At 46.3% G+C, this 16,790-nt stretch overlaps 1 protein-coding gene across 3 annotated transcripts in view; it reads left to right on the top strand.

Moving 5' to 3' along the window:
* The window catches only part of TTYH2 (tweety family member 2), a 77,105-nt gene that overhangs the window by 26,460 nt on the left and 33,855 nt on the right, over positions 1–16,790 (top strand). For all 3 annotated transcript variants that reach the window (XM_083427630.1, XM_083427631.1, XM_083427632.1), the window contains exon 2: positions 5,804–5,976. In XM_083427630.1, the coding sequence (XP_083283756.1) occupies positions 5,804–5,976 (173 nt within the window). The remainder of the gene's footprint in view (positions 1–5,803; positions 5,977–16,790) is intronic.

The following is a 16,790-nucleotide window of genomic DNA, read 5'->3' as shown; positions in this document are numbered from 1 at the left end:
ACTTACATTCCCATATCCATACTGTTCAGAGTGTTTTGCAGTCCTTGTTGCACATTCTAATTGATGTATATGGTAAGTGGCCTTGGTTTCTCATAACTGGATTATTATTTTATAGGTGTTCTATCTTGTGAGTTAAATAAAGCTGTGGTGTAATTTGAATCCATGTCTTAAGTACTTGTAGCTTTCTCCATAGCTCATGGCTCATATGTTCAACTCTTGCCTGTTAAAAGCTTTTTATACACATGAGGCTTAGCTCATAATGGAAATGTAAAACCTACACTCACTGCCCCAAATGTACACCTGCTTTTTAACATGGTTCTCATGCTTTCTGCCCTTCCTGAATAATGCTTGCATTAGGCATTGAGGGCCCTGTCAGAAACTCAAACGTGCTTCTTAAATGTTGGTTGTGAAATATGGTTTGAAGGGATAGCTGAACATTGGTTGTTTGAAGGAAAACATCATAGAATAGGTTTGTTCAGCTTCTCCTTCGAACAGTAATGCTGTGATATGTTGTGTAATGCTCCAAGGATTTCTGATATACAGATCTGAGCACACACGTTTGGAAAACCAAACCACTTCTGTTTGACAAGAAGTCGTTGTGGAGGAGAGACAGGTGACAATTTTTTACATGTGCAATAGCTGTGCATGTGTAAAAAGTACATGCACATGGTACACCAACAAGTTCATGATTACTACGTGTCTTTGGCCACATGAAGTGGGCAGCATTTTCAGGGGAGTGTTACACACTGTCTGCCAGTGTCCCCCAACCCCCCAGGCCTGCCCACTGTGGTTGTGCACTGGGTGGGGGTGGGGTACAGAGCCGGGGGGAAGGGGCTGCAGAAGAATAGTTAATTGTTTCTCTCATCCTACCCAATAACCATTCTCTGCAAATGTAGCTCCCCCCCTCTACTTAGAAAGCAGATAGTTGGAAACACCTATCTCTATCCTTACAAACAAACCCCTGCCTAGCTAGATACCGTATTTTTCGCTCTATAAGACGCACTTTTCCCCTCCTAAAAAGTAAGGGGAAATGTGTGTGCGTCTTATGGAGCGAATGCAGGCTGCACTGCTATCCCAGAAGCCAGAAAAGCAAGAGGGATCGGTGTGCAGCGATCCCTCTTGCTCTTCTGTTGTTGTTTTTTTAAAAATAATATTTATTGATTTTCCAATAACATAATACCAAAACAAAAACAACTCCACAAGAAAAAGAGAAAGAAAAAAGAATAATAAAAAAGAAAAGAAATAACCCCCCCCAAAAGAGACCCTCCTCCCCCTTTCCCAAAAAACAAACACAAAAACATCCAAACAGCACAAAGTTTCAAATTTCTTCTTTTTTGACTTGTTTCCTCGACCTCCTCCCACCTCCCTCTTTGTATACCAGTTTTTAATCTAGTTGGCAAATTCCATCCAGCTTTTACTGCTTTTTCACTTATTTACTTTTACCACTTTTAAAAAGAGAAATAATAATAGAAAAAGAAAATTAACCTTAAATCTTCTAATCTTAAACCCTATAATAATATGCTCTTATATCCTAATGTTTCCTCTTCCTTATCTTAATCCCTGAAACCAAATATATTCCTTCCATCATCCCCCAAAAATACTTATACCTCTTGCTCTTCTGGCTTCAGGGGTAGCCACGCAAAGCCTCTTGAGCGCAGTGGGAGCACTTCTCCCTCTTCGCTCAAGAGGCTTTGCGTTGCTTTCTTGTTTCTTGTTTTCCTCCTCTAAAAACTAGGTGCGTCTTATGGTCGGGTGCAACTTATAGAGCAAAAAATATTGGTAGCTTCTTTCCTCTATTTCCTAACAAAAAGAGAGTAAAAATGTTAGACAATTGTGAACTCTGGCAAGGAACCAGGAAGTGCAATACAGTGGCACCTCAGGTTAAGTACTTAATTCATTCCGGAGGTCTGTTCTTAACCTGAAAGTGTTCTTAACCTGAAGCACCACTTTAGCTAATAGGGCCTCCTACTGCCGCCATGTGATTTCTGTTCTCATCCTGAAGCAAAGTTTTTAACCCAAAATACTATTTCTAGGTTAGCAGAGTCTGTAACCTGAAGTGCATGTAACCCGAGGTACCACTGTATGTCTCTTACGGTCCTTCATTCTGCAGCTCAACTTTCCTAGACTTCCATGTAAAATCTGCCTTGCCTCTCCTCTCTTTCTCTGTTCCCTGCTGCCAGATGTTCCTCGAATGCTGGTAGGGACTGTTTTTTGCTTGGAGTAAAATATGTTCACCGGTACGAGAACGCCTCGTGCTACATCCCATGCCCAGGACCTCACTTTGCTTGACTGGAAACGTAGCCTTGCCCACAGGTCACGTGGCGAGCTGGAGGTCACGTGATTTGCAAGCCTGCCCTTGGCCAGGCGGGTGTTAAGCTTTTCCTCAGTGCTTCTGAATGTGTGTAATCAGAGCAACCCTGTGCTGCTTTTCTGCTTAATTCCTGACCTCCTTTGGATTTTAGCACCGGGCCTCCCCGGAACGCTTAAGCTGTTCAGATGTTTCAAACGCAGTGTGGCTGTGGCTACAAAAAAAACAACAACTGTTTTGTATGTTGGAATGTTTGACTGGCTGCAGACGTTCCAAATTTGGTGTGTCAGCCGGGAGAAGCAGGTGCATGCTCTTGGGAACGACTGATAAAACAGTAAATAAAAAGCAGGGTTTTTTAGTGTTGTGTCAGAAGGGAGCTTTGAGAGAATCCACACCAGCAACTTCATTTTAGCAATGGTGGCAAAGTCTAGTGAATGGACTCGGTTTACATTATATTTGGCTTGTAAAAAGCCACTTGGTTGCCTGTGGCAAGTATGAATTCTTGGCAATCAAGCAGGGGTGTTTTTGCAAGATGAAAATCAGCATGTGGCGCTTGGTTTTTCTTTGCTTTTGACCCTTTGTGGCACTAATATATTGTATCTAATACAGTGGTACCTCAGGTTACATACGCTTCAGGGTACAGACGCTTCAGGTTACAGACTCCGCTAACCCAGAAATAGTACCTCGGGGTAAGAACTTTACCTCAGGATGAGAGCAGAAATCGCACAGCGGCAGCGTGGTGGCAGCGGGAGGCCCCATTAGGGAAAGCGGTGCTTCAGGTTAAGAACAGTTTCAGGTTAAGAACGGACCTCCAGTACTTAACCCGAGGTACCACCGTATAGGTACGTCTCAGCACACCTAGTATCTGTGGGCTACTAACGTTTGTGACTTTATTTGCAAGGCTGAAGTAGTCACTGGGACTATGGATCTCCACGGTTTTTATCCTCCATGGATGAAATTGGCTAGTTTTTCACGCTTCGTGCGGAAGCTTTCTGTGTCCCCACGCAGTAAGCATGTTTCAGATCCGCTTCCATATCTTCGCAGATTTATGACTTCCTCCATTTTACATAATTTGTGCGTATTCCATGTGGTGTATTTGCAAATCTAATGTAGCTTGTTGTCTGGCGCTGAGACTAGGCTGCAAAAATGCATTCTTGGAAAATGAACATCATTTGCATACTGTGATGTTTCCTCCCATAGGCTGATTTTTAACCCCCTGCCCTTTAAATAAAGAAACCTTTATTTACCTTGTTTGTTCAACAGCTCCCTGGATGATGCGATGCTTTGCACTGTAAATAAATAGCTGTGGAGATGCTGTGGCAGAACTAACAGCTTGCTTTGAGTTAGCGAGGTTTTTCTGTGCCGCTGTTCTGAGGCTGATTCTTTTCTGCGGCACTGGGCTGCCTTGATTAGCTTATCTGCAGAAGAAGAAGGAGAAGGAGAAGAAGAGGAAGAAGAAAGAATTGGGCACAGCTGTTGCTCGCAGATACAGATGAGGGATTTTGCTAAATTAGGATGCTAACTTTGGTTAGAATTGAAGAGAAATAAAGCACCCATGGAAGTGGGATGATCTTGTGCTCTAACTTGGGAAATATTTCCCAAGGCTATTGGAAGTGAAGAGCACACAATAGACTGCATGACAGACTTGCCTGATACATCTGTACATGCTAGCAGAATCCTTCCCTTAGTGACTGTCTAAGTAGGGCCGCTTCTGCCCGAGGATGCAACTTGCAGCCAATGTAGCTGCTTTGTCTGTTGATGTCTCCTAGAATAGAAAGGGTACAGCAAAGGAGTCCCTGTTGTAGGTGCTGCCAATGGGCGCTGCCTAGTGACTCCTTGTTTATGAAATGTCCTCCCTTGTGTGGTGTGTCTTATCTCCCTCATTATTAAAATCTATGTGGAATTTTGGGACACGGGTGGCGTTGTGGGTTAAACCACAGAGCCTAGGACTTGCCGATCAGAAGGCTGGCGGTTCGAATCCCGCGATGGGTTGAGCTCCCGTTGCTCGGTCCCTGCTCCTGCCAACCTAGCAGTTCGAAAGCACATCAAAGTGCAAGTACATAAATAGGTACCGCTCCGACGGGAAGGTAAACAACGTTTCCGTGCGCTGCTCTGATTTCGCCAGAAGCGGCTTAGTCATTCTGGCCACAAGACCCGGAAGCTGTCTGAGGACAAACGCCGGCTCCCTCGGCCAATAAAGCGAGATGAGCGCCGCAACCCCAGAGTCAGCCATGACTGGACCTAATGGTCAGGGTCCCTTTACCTTTACCTTTACCTATGTGGAATTTTAAAACATTCCTGCCCACCCAGGTGTTAGATAACTGAAACTGCCTTTGAAATCCCCCAGGGGTATTCTGCACCTGGCTATCGACCACTTGTGACCAAGCAAAGATGCCCAGGCACCAGGATGGGGCCTGATGTCTCCATCACCTGGAGGTGCACACCTGGGGGTCCTCGGATCTTGACTGTTTTCACACACTAGCAACACATCCTGTAGAATCATATCCATTATATTTTATCTACACAATCAGAGTGAATTTCAGGAACCAAAAAGTCCTATTGAAAAAATACAACTTTCGAGCCTTCTGGCCACCAAAATGGCAACTAGGCATTCTGTTTTGGTGACCGTTAAGCCTGGTTTAATTAGCCATTTCGCACTTAACTTACATATCTGAGTTTCTAACACTGAGCTGAACCTAGACCTTACTTAACTGGGAGGATGTTTTTAAATGTTTATGTTGTTTTGCCGTTTTTAGTGTTTGTTGCCCTAGAGTTCTTTGGGAGGGAAGGGAGGGATTGTTATTTTGAAAAATAATATAGCGTCCTACATTGTGGCTATTGGAATATCTAGGGAGACACCTCCTTCTCCTTTCCTGCGTCATACACTATACCTTGAAAGCACATTCAAAGAAAATCCTTTCCCTCAAAGAATTCTGGGCACTGTAGTTTTTCCCCTCACAGAGTTACGATTCCCCTCGGCCTTTAACAACCTGCAGTGCCCAGAATCCATTGAAGGGGAAAATTGTCCTTCATATGTGCTTTAAAGTTATAGTGTGTACACAACCGCAGAGCGGCACACCTTACACGAAGCAGGCACTTCAGGAGATAAAGTGTGTTTGCATTGCAAAAAACAAGCCTTAGATACACAGAAGGCAAAAATCTTCTCCTCCAGAAGCTTCTCATTCCATTCGTAGCGGGCAGTCACTAGAACTGCTGCTTTGGGTTAGTGCTTGGCTGAGTCCATGCTGCAATCTTCTTACAAAAGGGCCCTTTTCTAATGGGAGAAAGACAAACGACGGCCACTTTGCTTGCTAAGGGTTATTAATAGATGGAACTGGGGAGGAAATAGTGTTCTGAAGCAACGGGCTTTTCATTGGTTATCTTTTGTAGCCTCAAATGTAAGTTTCTGAAAAGTGGGATGAGGGGATACGACTTGTTCTCTGTTGGCATATGCAGATGCTCATCATCTCTCTCTCCCTTTTTCTCCTTTCTTAGTCCCTGTTGCTCTTGGCTCTCGTGGGAGCTGTCTTTCTGGGCCTCAACCTGGTATTCCTTGGTATTTATCTGATCTGTGTGTGCTGCTGCAAGAGGGAGGAGGAGTCGGAGACGAAGAGGCCCAATTCATGCTGCATCACCTGGACTGCTGTGGTAGCCGGCCTCATCTGTTGGTGAGTTCATTTGGAGCCTAGGGAGCAGAAGGCCCATGGGTGATGGAGCGGGTGGGTGGTGTCTGAAAGCTTGGGTTCACTGGTAGGGTTGCCACCTTTGTACTGACAAAATACAGTGTGGGGCCTTTCCCCTCCCCTCCAAATCTTGTACTGCAGTGACTTCAAAGTAACCCATTGCAATCTATTGCAGCCTAACAAGATGGCCCCTCTGGAATTTGTCACACATGCACGTGCTCATGAATGTGTAAATCTGTCTGTGCTTGGCTACCCAGAGCTTAAATATATGACCTTTCACACAAGCGAGGAGCCACCACAGAAAAGGCCCTGTTCTCACGTTGCCACTCTTAGGACATCTCGTGGAGGAGGCACCTGAAGAAGGGCCTCAAATCATGACCGCAGGGTCCAGGTTGGTTGACATGGAGAGAGGACGTCCTCGAGGCATTGTGGTCCCGAGCCATTCAAGGCTTTATAGGTAAAAACCAGCTCTTTGAATTGGGCCCGGAACTTAATTGGCCACCGGGATCAGTGTACAGTGGTACCTCTGGTTACGAACTTAATTTGTTCTGGAGGTCCGTTCTTAACCTGAAACTGTTCTTAACCTGAGGTACCACTTTAGCTAATGGGGCTTCCCTCTGCCGCCGTGCTGCCGGTGTGCAATGTCTGTTCTCATCCTGAGGTAAAGTTCTTAACCCGAGGTACTACTTCCAGATTAGCAGAGTCTGTAACCCAAAGTGTTTGTAACCCGAGGTGTTTGTAACCCGGGGTACCACTGTAATATGCTCAGAGGTCAAGTTCCACCTTGGAAAACTGCCTGTAGGCCATAAAGCGTGGCGCACGCCTCTTGTTTTGTCGCATGCACGCATGGCAACTCGCACTCAGTTTGTCCTGTTGCGTTTCTCTCACCCTTAAAGAAACAAAGGGTCCACAAGGGAAAGGGAGACAGTTCAGCTACTGTTTCAGTGCCTGTTTTGCTAAAGGGCATGGTTTGACAGCTTCCTATTCCTTGAGCCAAAGACTCATGTTTCATCTTCCACCACCAGTCCCCTAGTTTGGACATTGCAATTCAGTGCTCTTGAAGGCCCCTGCCTGTCTTGCTCAAGAGGAGCAAGCATGCTTTGAGCATTTGCAGATGCTACTGGGTCCCCCAGCCTCACTTTAATCGCTGTTTCCTCGAGAGGGCTTCTTTGCTCCAGTATTCATTCCTCTTTTGGCTAATCCCAAGAGGAGGAGGGAGATTGGGGTGTGGAGGAGTCCTTTAGCTTTTAATCCCACCCCTAAGCAGATGGCACAGCTGGCTGTCCGGGGTCACGTGAGGCTTGAGGTTAATTGTGTATGGAGTCTGACTCAATTAAAGGAGGGAGAGCAGGGTTGGCGGTCCCAGGAAAGGGAAAGCCCTAGGTTCTGGTCTATTGCTTTCTCTCCATCACCAATACCTCTCCAGGATGAAGAATACTTTTCATCTAGAGCAGTGGTTCTCAACCTGTGGGTCGCCAGATCTTTGTTGGACTACAACTCCCATCATCCCTGAGCTGTGGCCTTGCTAGTTAGGGGTGATGGGAGTTGTAGTTCAACAACATGCGGGGACCCACAGGTTGAGAAAGGCTGATCTAGAGGCTTCCTGAATGTCTAGGGTGTTATTTCATCTCTCAGTTGGTTGAGCAAGTCCAGAGGTAGATCCGGCATGTGGCAAGGAATCGTAATGTCATAGAAGAACGGAGGCCTCTGGTGAACTATCTATCAAATTATAATTCTTGTATGAAATCACTTGCAGAATTTGATATGGGGGAAGAATGTAGAAAACGGATTTGGGGGGCTTAGAAAATAAGCGTAGATGTGTTTTAAAACAGCTATTAAGGGGGAATTTTTAAAAATCAGGGAAGGAGGGATAGGAAGTCAAGAAGGGGGGACCCTAATAAATACAACTGGAGTTATGTAATAATTTGGAAAATTTAATAAATACCATTATAGAAAGAAATCGTCACTTCACCCTAAGTTAAAGCAACTGATAATAAGCCCAGCCCACTTCTCACCCCACCTGACCCCAATGATATAGGCAAGTGATGTTAGCACAGGTCATAGCTACATCACAGAATTGCAAAGGTATATAGTCCAGGGGCTGGAACCTGCGACCCTGCGATGTCATAGATGGTGTCAGACTATATCTCCCATCTTCCCTGACATTTGGCCATGCTAACTGGGGCTGATGGGAGTTGAAGTCCCTCAACATGTAGAGCGCCACAGGTTTTCAATCCTTCATCAAGCCTACCCACCACAGAACCTTCCAAACACTCCTAAAAATAAAATCTAATGGTTGAACGTGTATGCAATATAAGGCATCATCCTAGGAGTTATGCGGCTGGTAGTGCCGCTGCTGCAAGTCGTTGGAGACCATTGCGCTTCACTAGTGTTGCGTGTTACATGCAATCGTTGGCAGGATCATCGCTGGTTGTTCCCTGAATTGATGGAGCTCATTGGATGCAACGAGAAACTGAGACTTTAGTGCAGGGGTTCTCAAAGGGTGCGGCAGGAGAGGATGGCAAGTGTGGCAGGAGGATCCAAGCACAACCAAAGAAATATTTAAACATTTCAGTGTAGTGTTGCATAAAACAGTATCAAAATAAAATAAACAATAATTTGCAGAATATGGATAAATATCTTTTCAAAATGCAGCTCTGCCATGAGTTGTTTCTTTGTATTTCTTACCAATAAAAAAATTGGTACGACCCGATCAATTTTTTATTCTGAAAAGTGTGGCCCAGAGGGAAAAAAACCTGCTTTGGTGTCACCAGCCCAATACTCTGCCAAATACTCTGTGGAATACTCTGCCAAAAAAGATCAATCAGTTGCTTTCTGTTTCAACTTTTAAACGCCTTCTAGATTCTCCCCCCCCCCCCCCGCCACCGCCTCTCTGTCAGGCTTATGCAGGCAATAAATAATGCATCTTTCCATTAATAGTTTGCTGGTTTCTGTTTTTAACTTTTTGTATGTGTGGTGGTTTTTTTATTTTAATTGGATGGTTTCATATATAATTGTTGTAAACACTCTCGAATTTTTTATGAATGTAAAATTCATAAATATGTAAATATGTATGTAAATATTTTTTTATATGAATACGTAAAACAGAAAGACAAGGAGTGCTTTGACTTGATCAAGCCATACCAGCATCTCTTGTGGCGTGTGTGTACACACACACACACACACAGCACAGCACAGCACAGTTGCCAGTTAATTTAGCTTTTTGGGGGCGGAGGATTGTATCTTGGTAAAATAATCAGTGCAAGTGAAACTCATCAATTTCCCCTGAGATGGGGGAAATGTTTAGTTGCTGAGATGCCGCCTTGCCTTCAAAGGGGCCCCCTTTCTCTCTGCTCCCCCAATTTAGGGCTGGGGTGCCCACCTGCCTTCCTAATGGCAGCTACAATTTGTTGTGTCCCTGTGCTGGCTGCTCCCTTCCTGCCGTTACACAAGTTACCCGACTGCACCACCTACAGAAAATGAATTCTCTTGCTCACAACTGCCAAGCCACCCCTTTGCGGAAACGGAATGCAGAATTTCACTACTAGAGAGCCTGGCAATGCATAGACAGAAGGGAGAAACATTTGTACCACAAGTGGAGCAGTTTGTGAGCGCATGTTCTCATTTTGCTTCCTGTTCGTCTTTTTCTTCAGTGGGGAAGCTGCAGCTGTGAGGTGAGGAGAGCCGTCCATTTTGTACACCGATGGGCTCTGCCTCCTTCGCATCGCCATTGCGCAAATCGCTCGGCTTGGATAGGGGGGTTCATACACAGGTTGGGAGGTGGTTGGGATGCCAATCCTGGGCGTACTGGAGAAAACAAAGCCTCTTCCCCCATTTTTTTACACTCTTAACTCTGGCCTCTGCCTGAGACACGTGGTTTCATCCCTGGTGGCAGATCTGCGCTCAATTCACCTTGCCTCTTATGCAAGGCAGAGTGATCAGATGAACTCAGTTGCCTGAGGCTTTCATGGTTGGGTTACTTCTGGCTGTAAGGATGAAGTTGGGAGTGGGAGTTGCCCATCTTCAGGCCCTGATCTTCCTTCTACTTTCTCAGAGATTAGAAATAGTAGAACTAGGCACATGGTTTCGACATCTGGCCACCCATAGCTGCAAACACAGAGGAAATAACACCGCTGTACAGTGGTACCTTGGGTTAAGAACTTAATTTGTTCTGGAGGTCTATTCTTAACCTGAAACTGTTCTTAACTTGAGGTACCACTTTAACTAATGGAGCCTGCCGCTGCGCCGCCGAAGCACAATTTCTGTTCTCACCCTAAAGCAAAGTTCTCAACCCGAGGTACTATTTCTGGGTTAGTGGAGTCTGTAACCTGAAGCGTCTGTAACCTGAAACGTCTGTAACCCGAGGTACCACTGTATTATCAGCTTGGTATGTCTCCCCCAATTCGTACATCTGCTGAGGAATGCGGGTGGCGCTGTGGTCTAAACCAGTGAGCCTCTTGGGCTTGCCGATCAAAAGGTCGGCGGTTCGAATCCCCGCAACGGGGTGAGCTCCCGTTGCTCTGTCCCAGCTCCTGCCAACCTAGCAGTTTGAAAGCACGCCAGTGCGAGTAGATAAATAGGTACCGCTGTGGCGGGAAGGTAAACGGCGTTTCCGTGCGCTCTGGTTTCTGTCATGGCGTCCCATTGTGCCAGAAGTGGTTTAGTCATGCTGGCCACGTGACCTGGAAAACCTGTCTGTGGACAAATGCCAGCTCCCTCAAGCCTGAAAACAATAAGAGCACCACACCCCCATAGTCGCCTTTGACTGGGCTTAACTGTCCAGGGGTCTTTTTACCTTTTACCTACATCTGCTGGGAGGTTTTCAGGGCACCCTTTTGGCTTCAGCCTTTTACTGCACAAACCCTTCTCAATCAGCTCATTCAATTCTACGTTCCAGGGACTTCCAAAGGGCTTTAGTGCTTAATAGTTTGAGGGTGATCTTTTATTCGCTGAATGGAAGTATCTGTATCTGGGAGTAAACATGCTGATTAAACCGGCGTGCTGTTCCCATGACTTGCCTTCTTCCCTAACCCAAACACATGATTCCTCCCCCACCCCACCCCTGGGGCTTTAGGCTTGTTGAAATTCTGGCTATATTGTCTCCTATCCATAAGCTTTGGATGAGTGAGATGAGGGGTAGGCAGAGTAATAAATATCCTAAGTGCTTTTCAGGTCCCCAGGGCGCTTTGATTGCGAGTGCAACAATACAGAGCAGCTCTTGCACTGACTGCTGGGCATCTGGTTCTTCGAATCTTAAATGCGTAGCAAGAGCATCGATCAGAGCGAAGCTCCCCGCCTGTTACGCTACACCTAGCAGACTTCTATTTTCTGCTTGCTGTATGCTATAAAATGGATGATTAAGGGAAATCTGTGGGAATGGAGAATCCAGAGTTTCAGGTTTGTTCTTGCTCTTCAAACCTATTACTTTAGATCAGTCAAGCTTGCCTTTCCAGGCTGGAGCTCCTTCCTATATAAGCAGACCCCTTTCTGCTCCCCTATCCCCACCCACCCAAAAGAATCTTCTTTAGTACTAAAGGCATCGATGGAGCCATAAAAAAACAAAAAAAAACACCCACCTGCAGAAGAACAGGGGAAGTATGTAGACAAATATTCCTCTTCTGCCAGCGAAGCTTACAGGTTTCCTCAAATAGCCATTTCGTAGGTCTTTTGCTCTGATCCCGAAGGGCTGACATTATAATCAGAAGGGCTCCCCACCCGCTTCTCTTTAAGGGAAAAGTACCGTATTTTTCGCCCTATAGGACACACTTTTCCCCTCCAAAAATGAAGGGGAAATGTGTGTGCGTCCTATGGGGCGAATGCAGGCTTTCACTGAAGCCTGGAGAGCGAGAGGGGTCGGTGCACACTGACGTCTCGCTCTCCAGGCTTCAGGAAGCTCTGTGCAAGCCTTGGGAGCCCGGCAGGAGTTCTCGCCGGGCTCCCAAGGCTTGCGGACAGCAGCCTGCAGCCCGAAACCCGGGGAGCGCAGCGGGGCGCACCCCGGGCTTCCGGCAGCTCTCCGCAAGCCGTGGGAGCCTGGCGCAACTTCCCGCCGGGCTCCCAAGGCTTGCAGATAGCAGCCTGCTCTGGGGGCTGGGGTCGGGGGAAGCTCGGGCTTCCCCCGCCCCCAGCCCCACAAGCAAGCTCTGGGAGCGATGGCGAGGTTGCGCAACCTCGCCATTGCTCCCAGCTCCGGGAGCGATGGCGAGGTTGAGCGCAGCCCCGAGGCTAAAAACGAAGCCAGGACAGCTAGCGGGATCCATTCCGCTCACTGTCATGGCTTCTTTGCTCTTTGGGGCTCGGGGGGGGGGAAATATTTTTTTTTCCTTTATCCCCCCTGCAAAATAAGTGCGCCCTATGGCCCGGTGCTGGCTATAGGGCGAAAAATACGGTAACTATTTTATTACATTACAATTTGCAAGCGTGCACACTTCATATCTGATGGGAATGTGGCAGCATCTCACTTCTCTCCCCCCACCCCCAGCAACCGTGGAAGAAGTAGCCTTTAGATGCAGAAATGGCAAAGAAAAACTGAATGGGAAGGCAAGCCTAATTGGGGGGGGGGGGGATTTGTTTTGCAAAACGCGCCATTATTAAAAAGAGCAGAACCTCTCAAGGCTTCTGCTAAGCATTTGCAAATGGAGTCCTAAAAGTGACAGCAGAGAGACCCGCTTGCACTGCCCAGTAGTTTGAATTTTTAGATCTATCGCAAGCATTCCCAGCAGTGTAAAAGCACACAACTCAAACCCAGGTATTCAGGTGTATTCAGGCTGGCTTTCAGTTGTGTGTGTGTGTGTGTGTGTGTGTGTGTGTGTGTGTGTTTGTGCAACCCTGAGGTTTACGCAATTTGAAGTGTAGCTAAAGCTGGATTGTAACTCACAGTAATGTGACATGTGCGAATAAGAGTTATATTAAAATAGGAGCTGCTAGCGCCTCTCCAGGTGGGAGAACCTATTTTTCTCTTGGTTAAAAATAGTGCCTTGATAAGAACCATGCCATCCCTGACCACTGGAAACAGTTCCCCTGCGTCAGGAGCTCTGCTTTGATGCCATTACTTCTGAGATGCATCAACCACATGAATTTGAGCTACAGGGAATTTCCATGCCAGTGGGGCACATTCTTATCCACTAAAGCACGACTTTTCATGGTGCAGTTGTGCTGCAGCCTCCCCATGGAAGCAGCATCAGCAGGCCATAATTTCGGAGCTAACCTTCAACGTTCAGTGAACAGCGGAAGCAGCGGAGAGAAGCGTAGCCATAGCCGAGCATCGCTTTTGTTGTTATTTACAGCCAGAGATATGCTGTAGCCAAACAGCAGGGGCCCATTTGAAATAGGGAGCTCATTCAAAGGCTAATAGGGGCGAACTGGCCAGGATGAATCATTTTTATTGCCAATGCAGCAAGGAGAGGCGTGAGTCGGAGTCCTTATTGGCTGCTTCTGCTGAGCAGTTAGGAATGGGTGCATTTCACAAACCTACCTTTCCAGTGCCCATCTCAGGAATTCTAAAAACCTGGTTGTAAAACTAGAGTGTGTTAGCAGTTCTGAAATGAATGTGAATCGTGGTATTCTGCATGTGTTGGTGTTAAATTTATATACAGTGGTACCTCGGGTTAAGAACTTAATTCGTTCTGGAGGTCTGTTCTTAACCTGAAACTGTTCTTAACTTGAGGTACCGCTTTAACTAATGGGGCCTTCTGCTGCCGCTGCTGCGCGATTTCTGTTCTCAGCCTGAAGAAAAGTTCTTAACCCAAGGTACTATTTCTGGGTTAGTGGAGTCTGTAACCTGAAGCATCTGTAACCTGAAGCGTCTGTAACCCGAAGTACCATTGTACTACCCTTCTGCGTGTGTTTGGTGTGTTGTTGTTGTTTATTAAATTCATATACAGTGGTACCTCGGGTTAAGTATTTAATTCGTTCTGGAGGTCCGCTCTTAACCTGAAACTGTTCTTAACCTGAAGCACCACTTTAGCTAATGGGGCCTCCTACTGCTGCTGCCACGCTGCCAGAGCACGATTTCTGTCCTCATCCTGAAGCAAAGTTCTTAACCCGAGGTAATATTTCTGGGTTAGCAGAGTCTGTAACCTGAAGCGTCTGTAACCAGAAGCGTATGTAACCCGAGGTACCACTGTACTGCCTTTCATCAAGGTGGTTCACAGAATAAAATACAAGTAAATAACTAACCAAAACAACAAAACAGTAATGCCCCCGGGGCCCTTCCCATAGATATAATGTGATTTATCTGGGAGAAGGGGGTTTGCCTAAGGCATCTTTTTTCCTCACACCCATCTCCCTTCCATAAACCAAAGAGCACCAATTTACTGTTCTGATCTCTGACTCTGGGTCCTTGGCATTTACCCTGGCATAGAGGAATTGTTTCTGGCTGGAGTTTTCCAGAGACCCTAGAATTCTTTCTTGAAGGTTAAACCAAGGAGCGGCTGTAATCCAGAGGAACATTTCTTTCAACAGATTCTGATAATCTGCTTAGGGGCGGGGGCGAGGTTGGAGGGGTCCCCCCCCCCCCGCTGCTGCCTTTTGGCCCAAATCTCTTGGGTGTTTGGGAGAGAACTCACTTACAGCTCAGTGTGTCGCAGGCTTGTAGCATCCTTTTTAAGCCCCAGAGTTGGAGGGAGTGAATCTGGTTGGCAGTGCTCTGTTGTCAATTGGCAGGGGACCACTAATGTCTTAAAAGGCCAAGAGAGGAGACAGTTTCTACTGGCACCTTCTCAGCACTTCCGTTCTCCTCTCCCTCCAGAACTGGAACACACCCCCCCCCCCCGCTAAATCATGGTCATCCTCTGGCCTCTCTCTGACCCCAGTCCTGCTTATCTAATGTAAATTGTAAGCTCTCTCCGAAAAGAAGCTGTTTTAGCTGCAAACTGGCAAGGTTCTTACATTATTACAAATGTGAAACAATCATTTCCTATTTGGCTGCTACCGGCGGCTTAAAAACATCTCTCTGTTTGGGTTAAACACTGTGGGTTGTAACAAGACACCTGAAATATGTGAGCAAGTTCTCTCTGGCTTTCTTCCATTTCCAGTATTGACTGTCTTGCAGCAATTGCTCTTTTGCGCCGATACATAAAGCACACTTCATAGTGGGACTCATCCAGACATCCTACGTTCCTGCCGGCAGAACGTTTGGTTGTTTCTGGGGCAAGTTGAGCGAAAAGGGCTTGGCTTAGCTCAGCATTTATTTAAAAAATGGAACCTCAAGACCACCCAGCCACCTCCTCAAATTGGACGCAGGAACCTGTTATGGGGGGGACGGACTGCTCCTTTTCCCTTATGGGGTATCCAAGAGCCCATATAGAATCCTTAAGTAGGTCCCCTGTCGGAAGGAGAAAATAACAGAGGCCAGCCAGAGAATATTGAGAAGCAAAGCAGCTAGTAAGCCTGATCTTTATTAAAATCTTGCAACAGGGTCCCCCACTCCCCCCACGCAGAGAGGGAGGAGAGGAACCCAGAACAATGGTGTGCAAGCTCTTACTTTTGAAATTGCCTAGCCTTTGGCTCAAGGTAAAGGTAAAGGACCCCTGGCAGTAAAGTCCAGTCGTGAACAACTTTCGGGTTGCGGCGCTCATCTCGCTTTACTGGCCGAGGGAGCCGACATTTGTCCCCGGACAGTTTTTCCGGGTCATGTGGCCAGCATGACTAAGCCGCTTCTGGCGAAACCAGAGCAGCGCACAGAAACGCCGTTTACCTTCCCACCAGAGCGGTACTTAATTTATCTACTTGCACATCATACATACATCACAGAAAGAGGTGGTCCCCAGCAGAAATACGTCACAGGCGCGGTCTACAGCAGAAAACCTGTCTATGTCAGGATACCTTGATAATGATCAATCATTGTTCTACCTGGGCAGCCTGGGCAATCTTTTGTGATTGTAAATAGTTAGTTCCTGAATCCAGGTCATGGGCTCACCCTTAAGACAGGATTTGTGAGCAAAGGGACAATGGGGAGAATATTTGAGGTTACTGGAAGAGTCAAAATGGCTTTAGGATTGTTCTCCACATTTCAGACACGTGGTTTATATACTTATGTGTGTGTTTACCTTGTACATTTATAAACGTTTCTTTTATATATGTAAGACCTTAGCATTCCTATAACAAACCTACTCCGGCGGTTTCCTAGTTCTTACAAATCACACCCATTATACAGTTGCAGAGTGCTGAGTTTGGAGGGGTTTCTGCATTTCCTCTTTGGGCAGATTGACTATCATGGTGAATATCTTATGAAGTCCCTTTAAGTCTGTTGTGGGGGGGGGAGAACTTTCACTCCCTCCCTTCCACTGCTATCAGTCTAGGTAGGCCATTTCCCTTGACTCCTAGATGAGAAGGCTTTCCAGGGGTGCAAAGCAAATAATTGCAATGGGAATCAAAGAGAGCATTTATCTTGCCTGCCTCCCGGACTGCTTTATGATACGATACGATACGATACAATACGATACAATACGATACAATACAATACAATACAATACAATACAATACAATACAATACAATAATCTTTATTGTCATTGTCCCATACAGAACAACGAAATTGAAAAAATCTACATCACACATTCAAAAACCCACAAGCCTGCTATCCCAGACTGGTCAGCCCCTAAAAACTCTGATACCCCATAAGTGAATACAATATACAGTGGTACCTCAGGTTAAGTACTTAATTCGTTCCGGAGGTCCGTACTTAACCTGAAACTGATCTTAACCACTTTAGCTAATGGGGCCTCCCGCTGCTGCCGCGCCGCCGGAGCACGATTTCTGTTCTCATCCTGAAGCAAAGTTCTTAACCCGAGGTACTATT

The sequence above is a fragment of the Podarcis tiliguerta genome (genome assembly GCF_965153285.1).
Source record: "Podarcis tiliguerta genome assembly, chromosome: 2".
NCBI lineage: Eukaryota > Metazoa > Chordata > Lepidosauria > Squamata > Lacertidae > Podarcis > Podarcis tiliguerta.
Note: the sequence above shows the minus strand (reverse complement) of the source record. Positions and strands in the feature narration are given on the sequence as shown.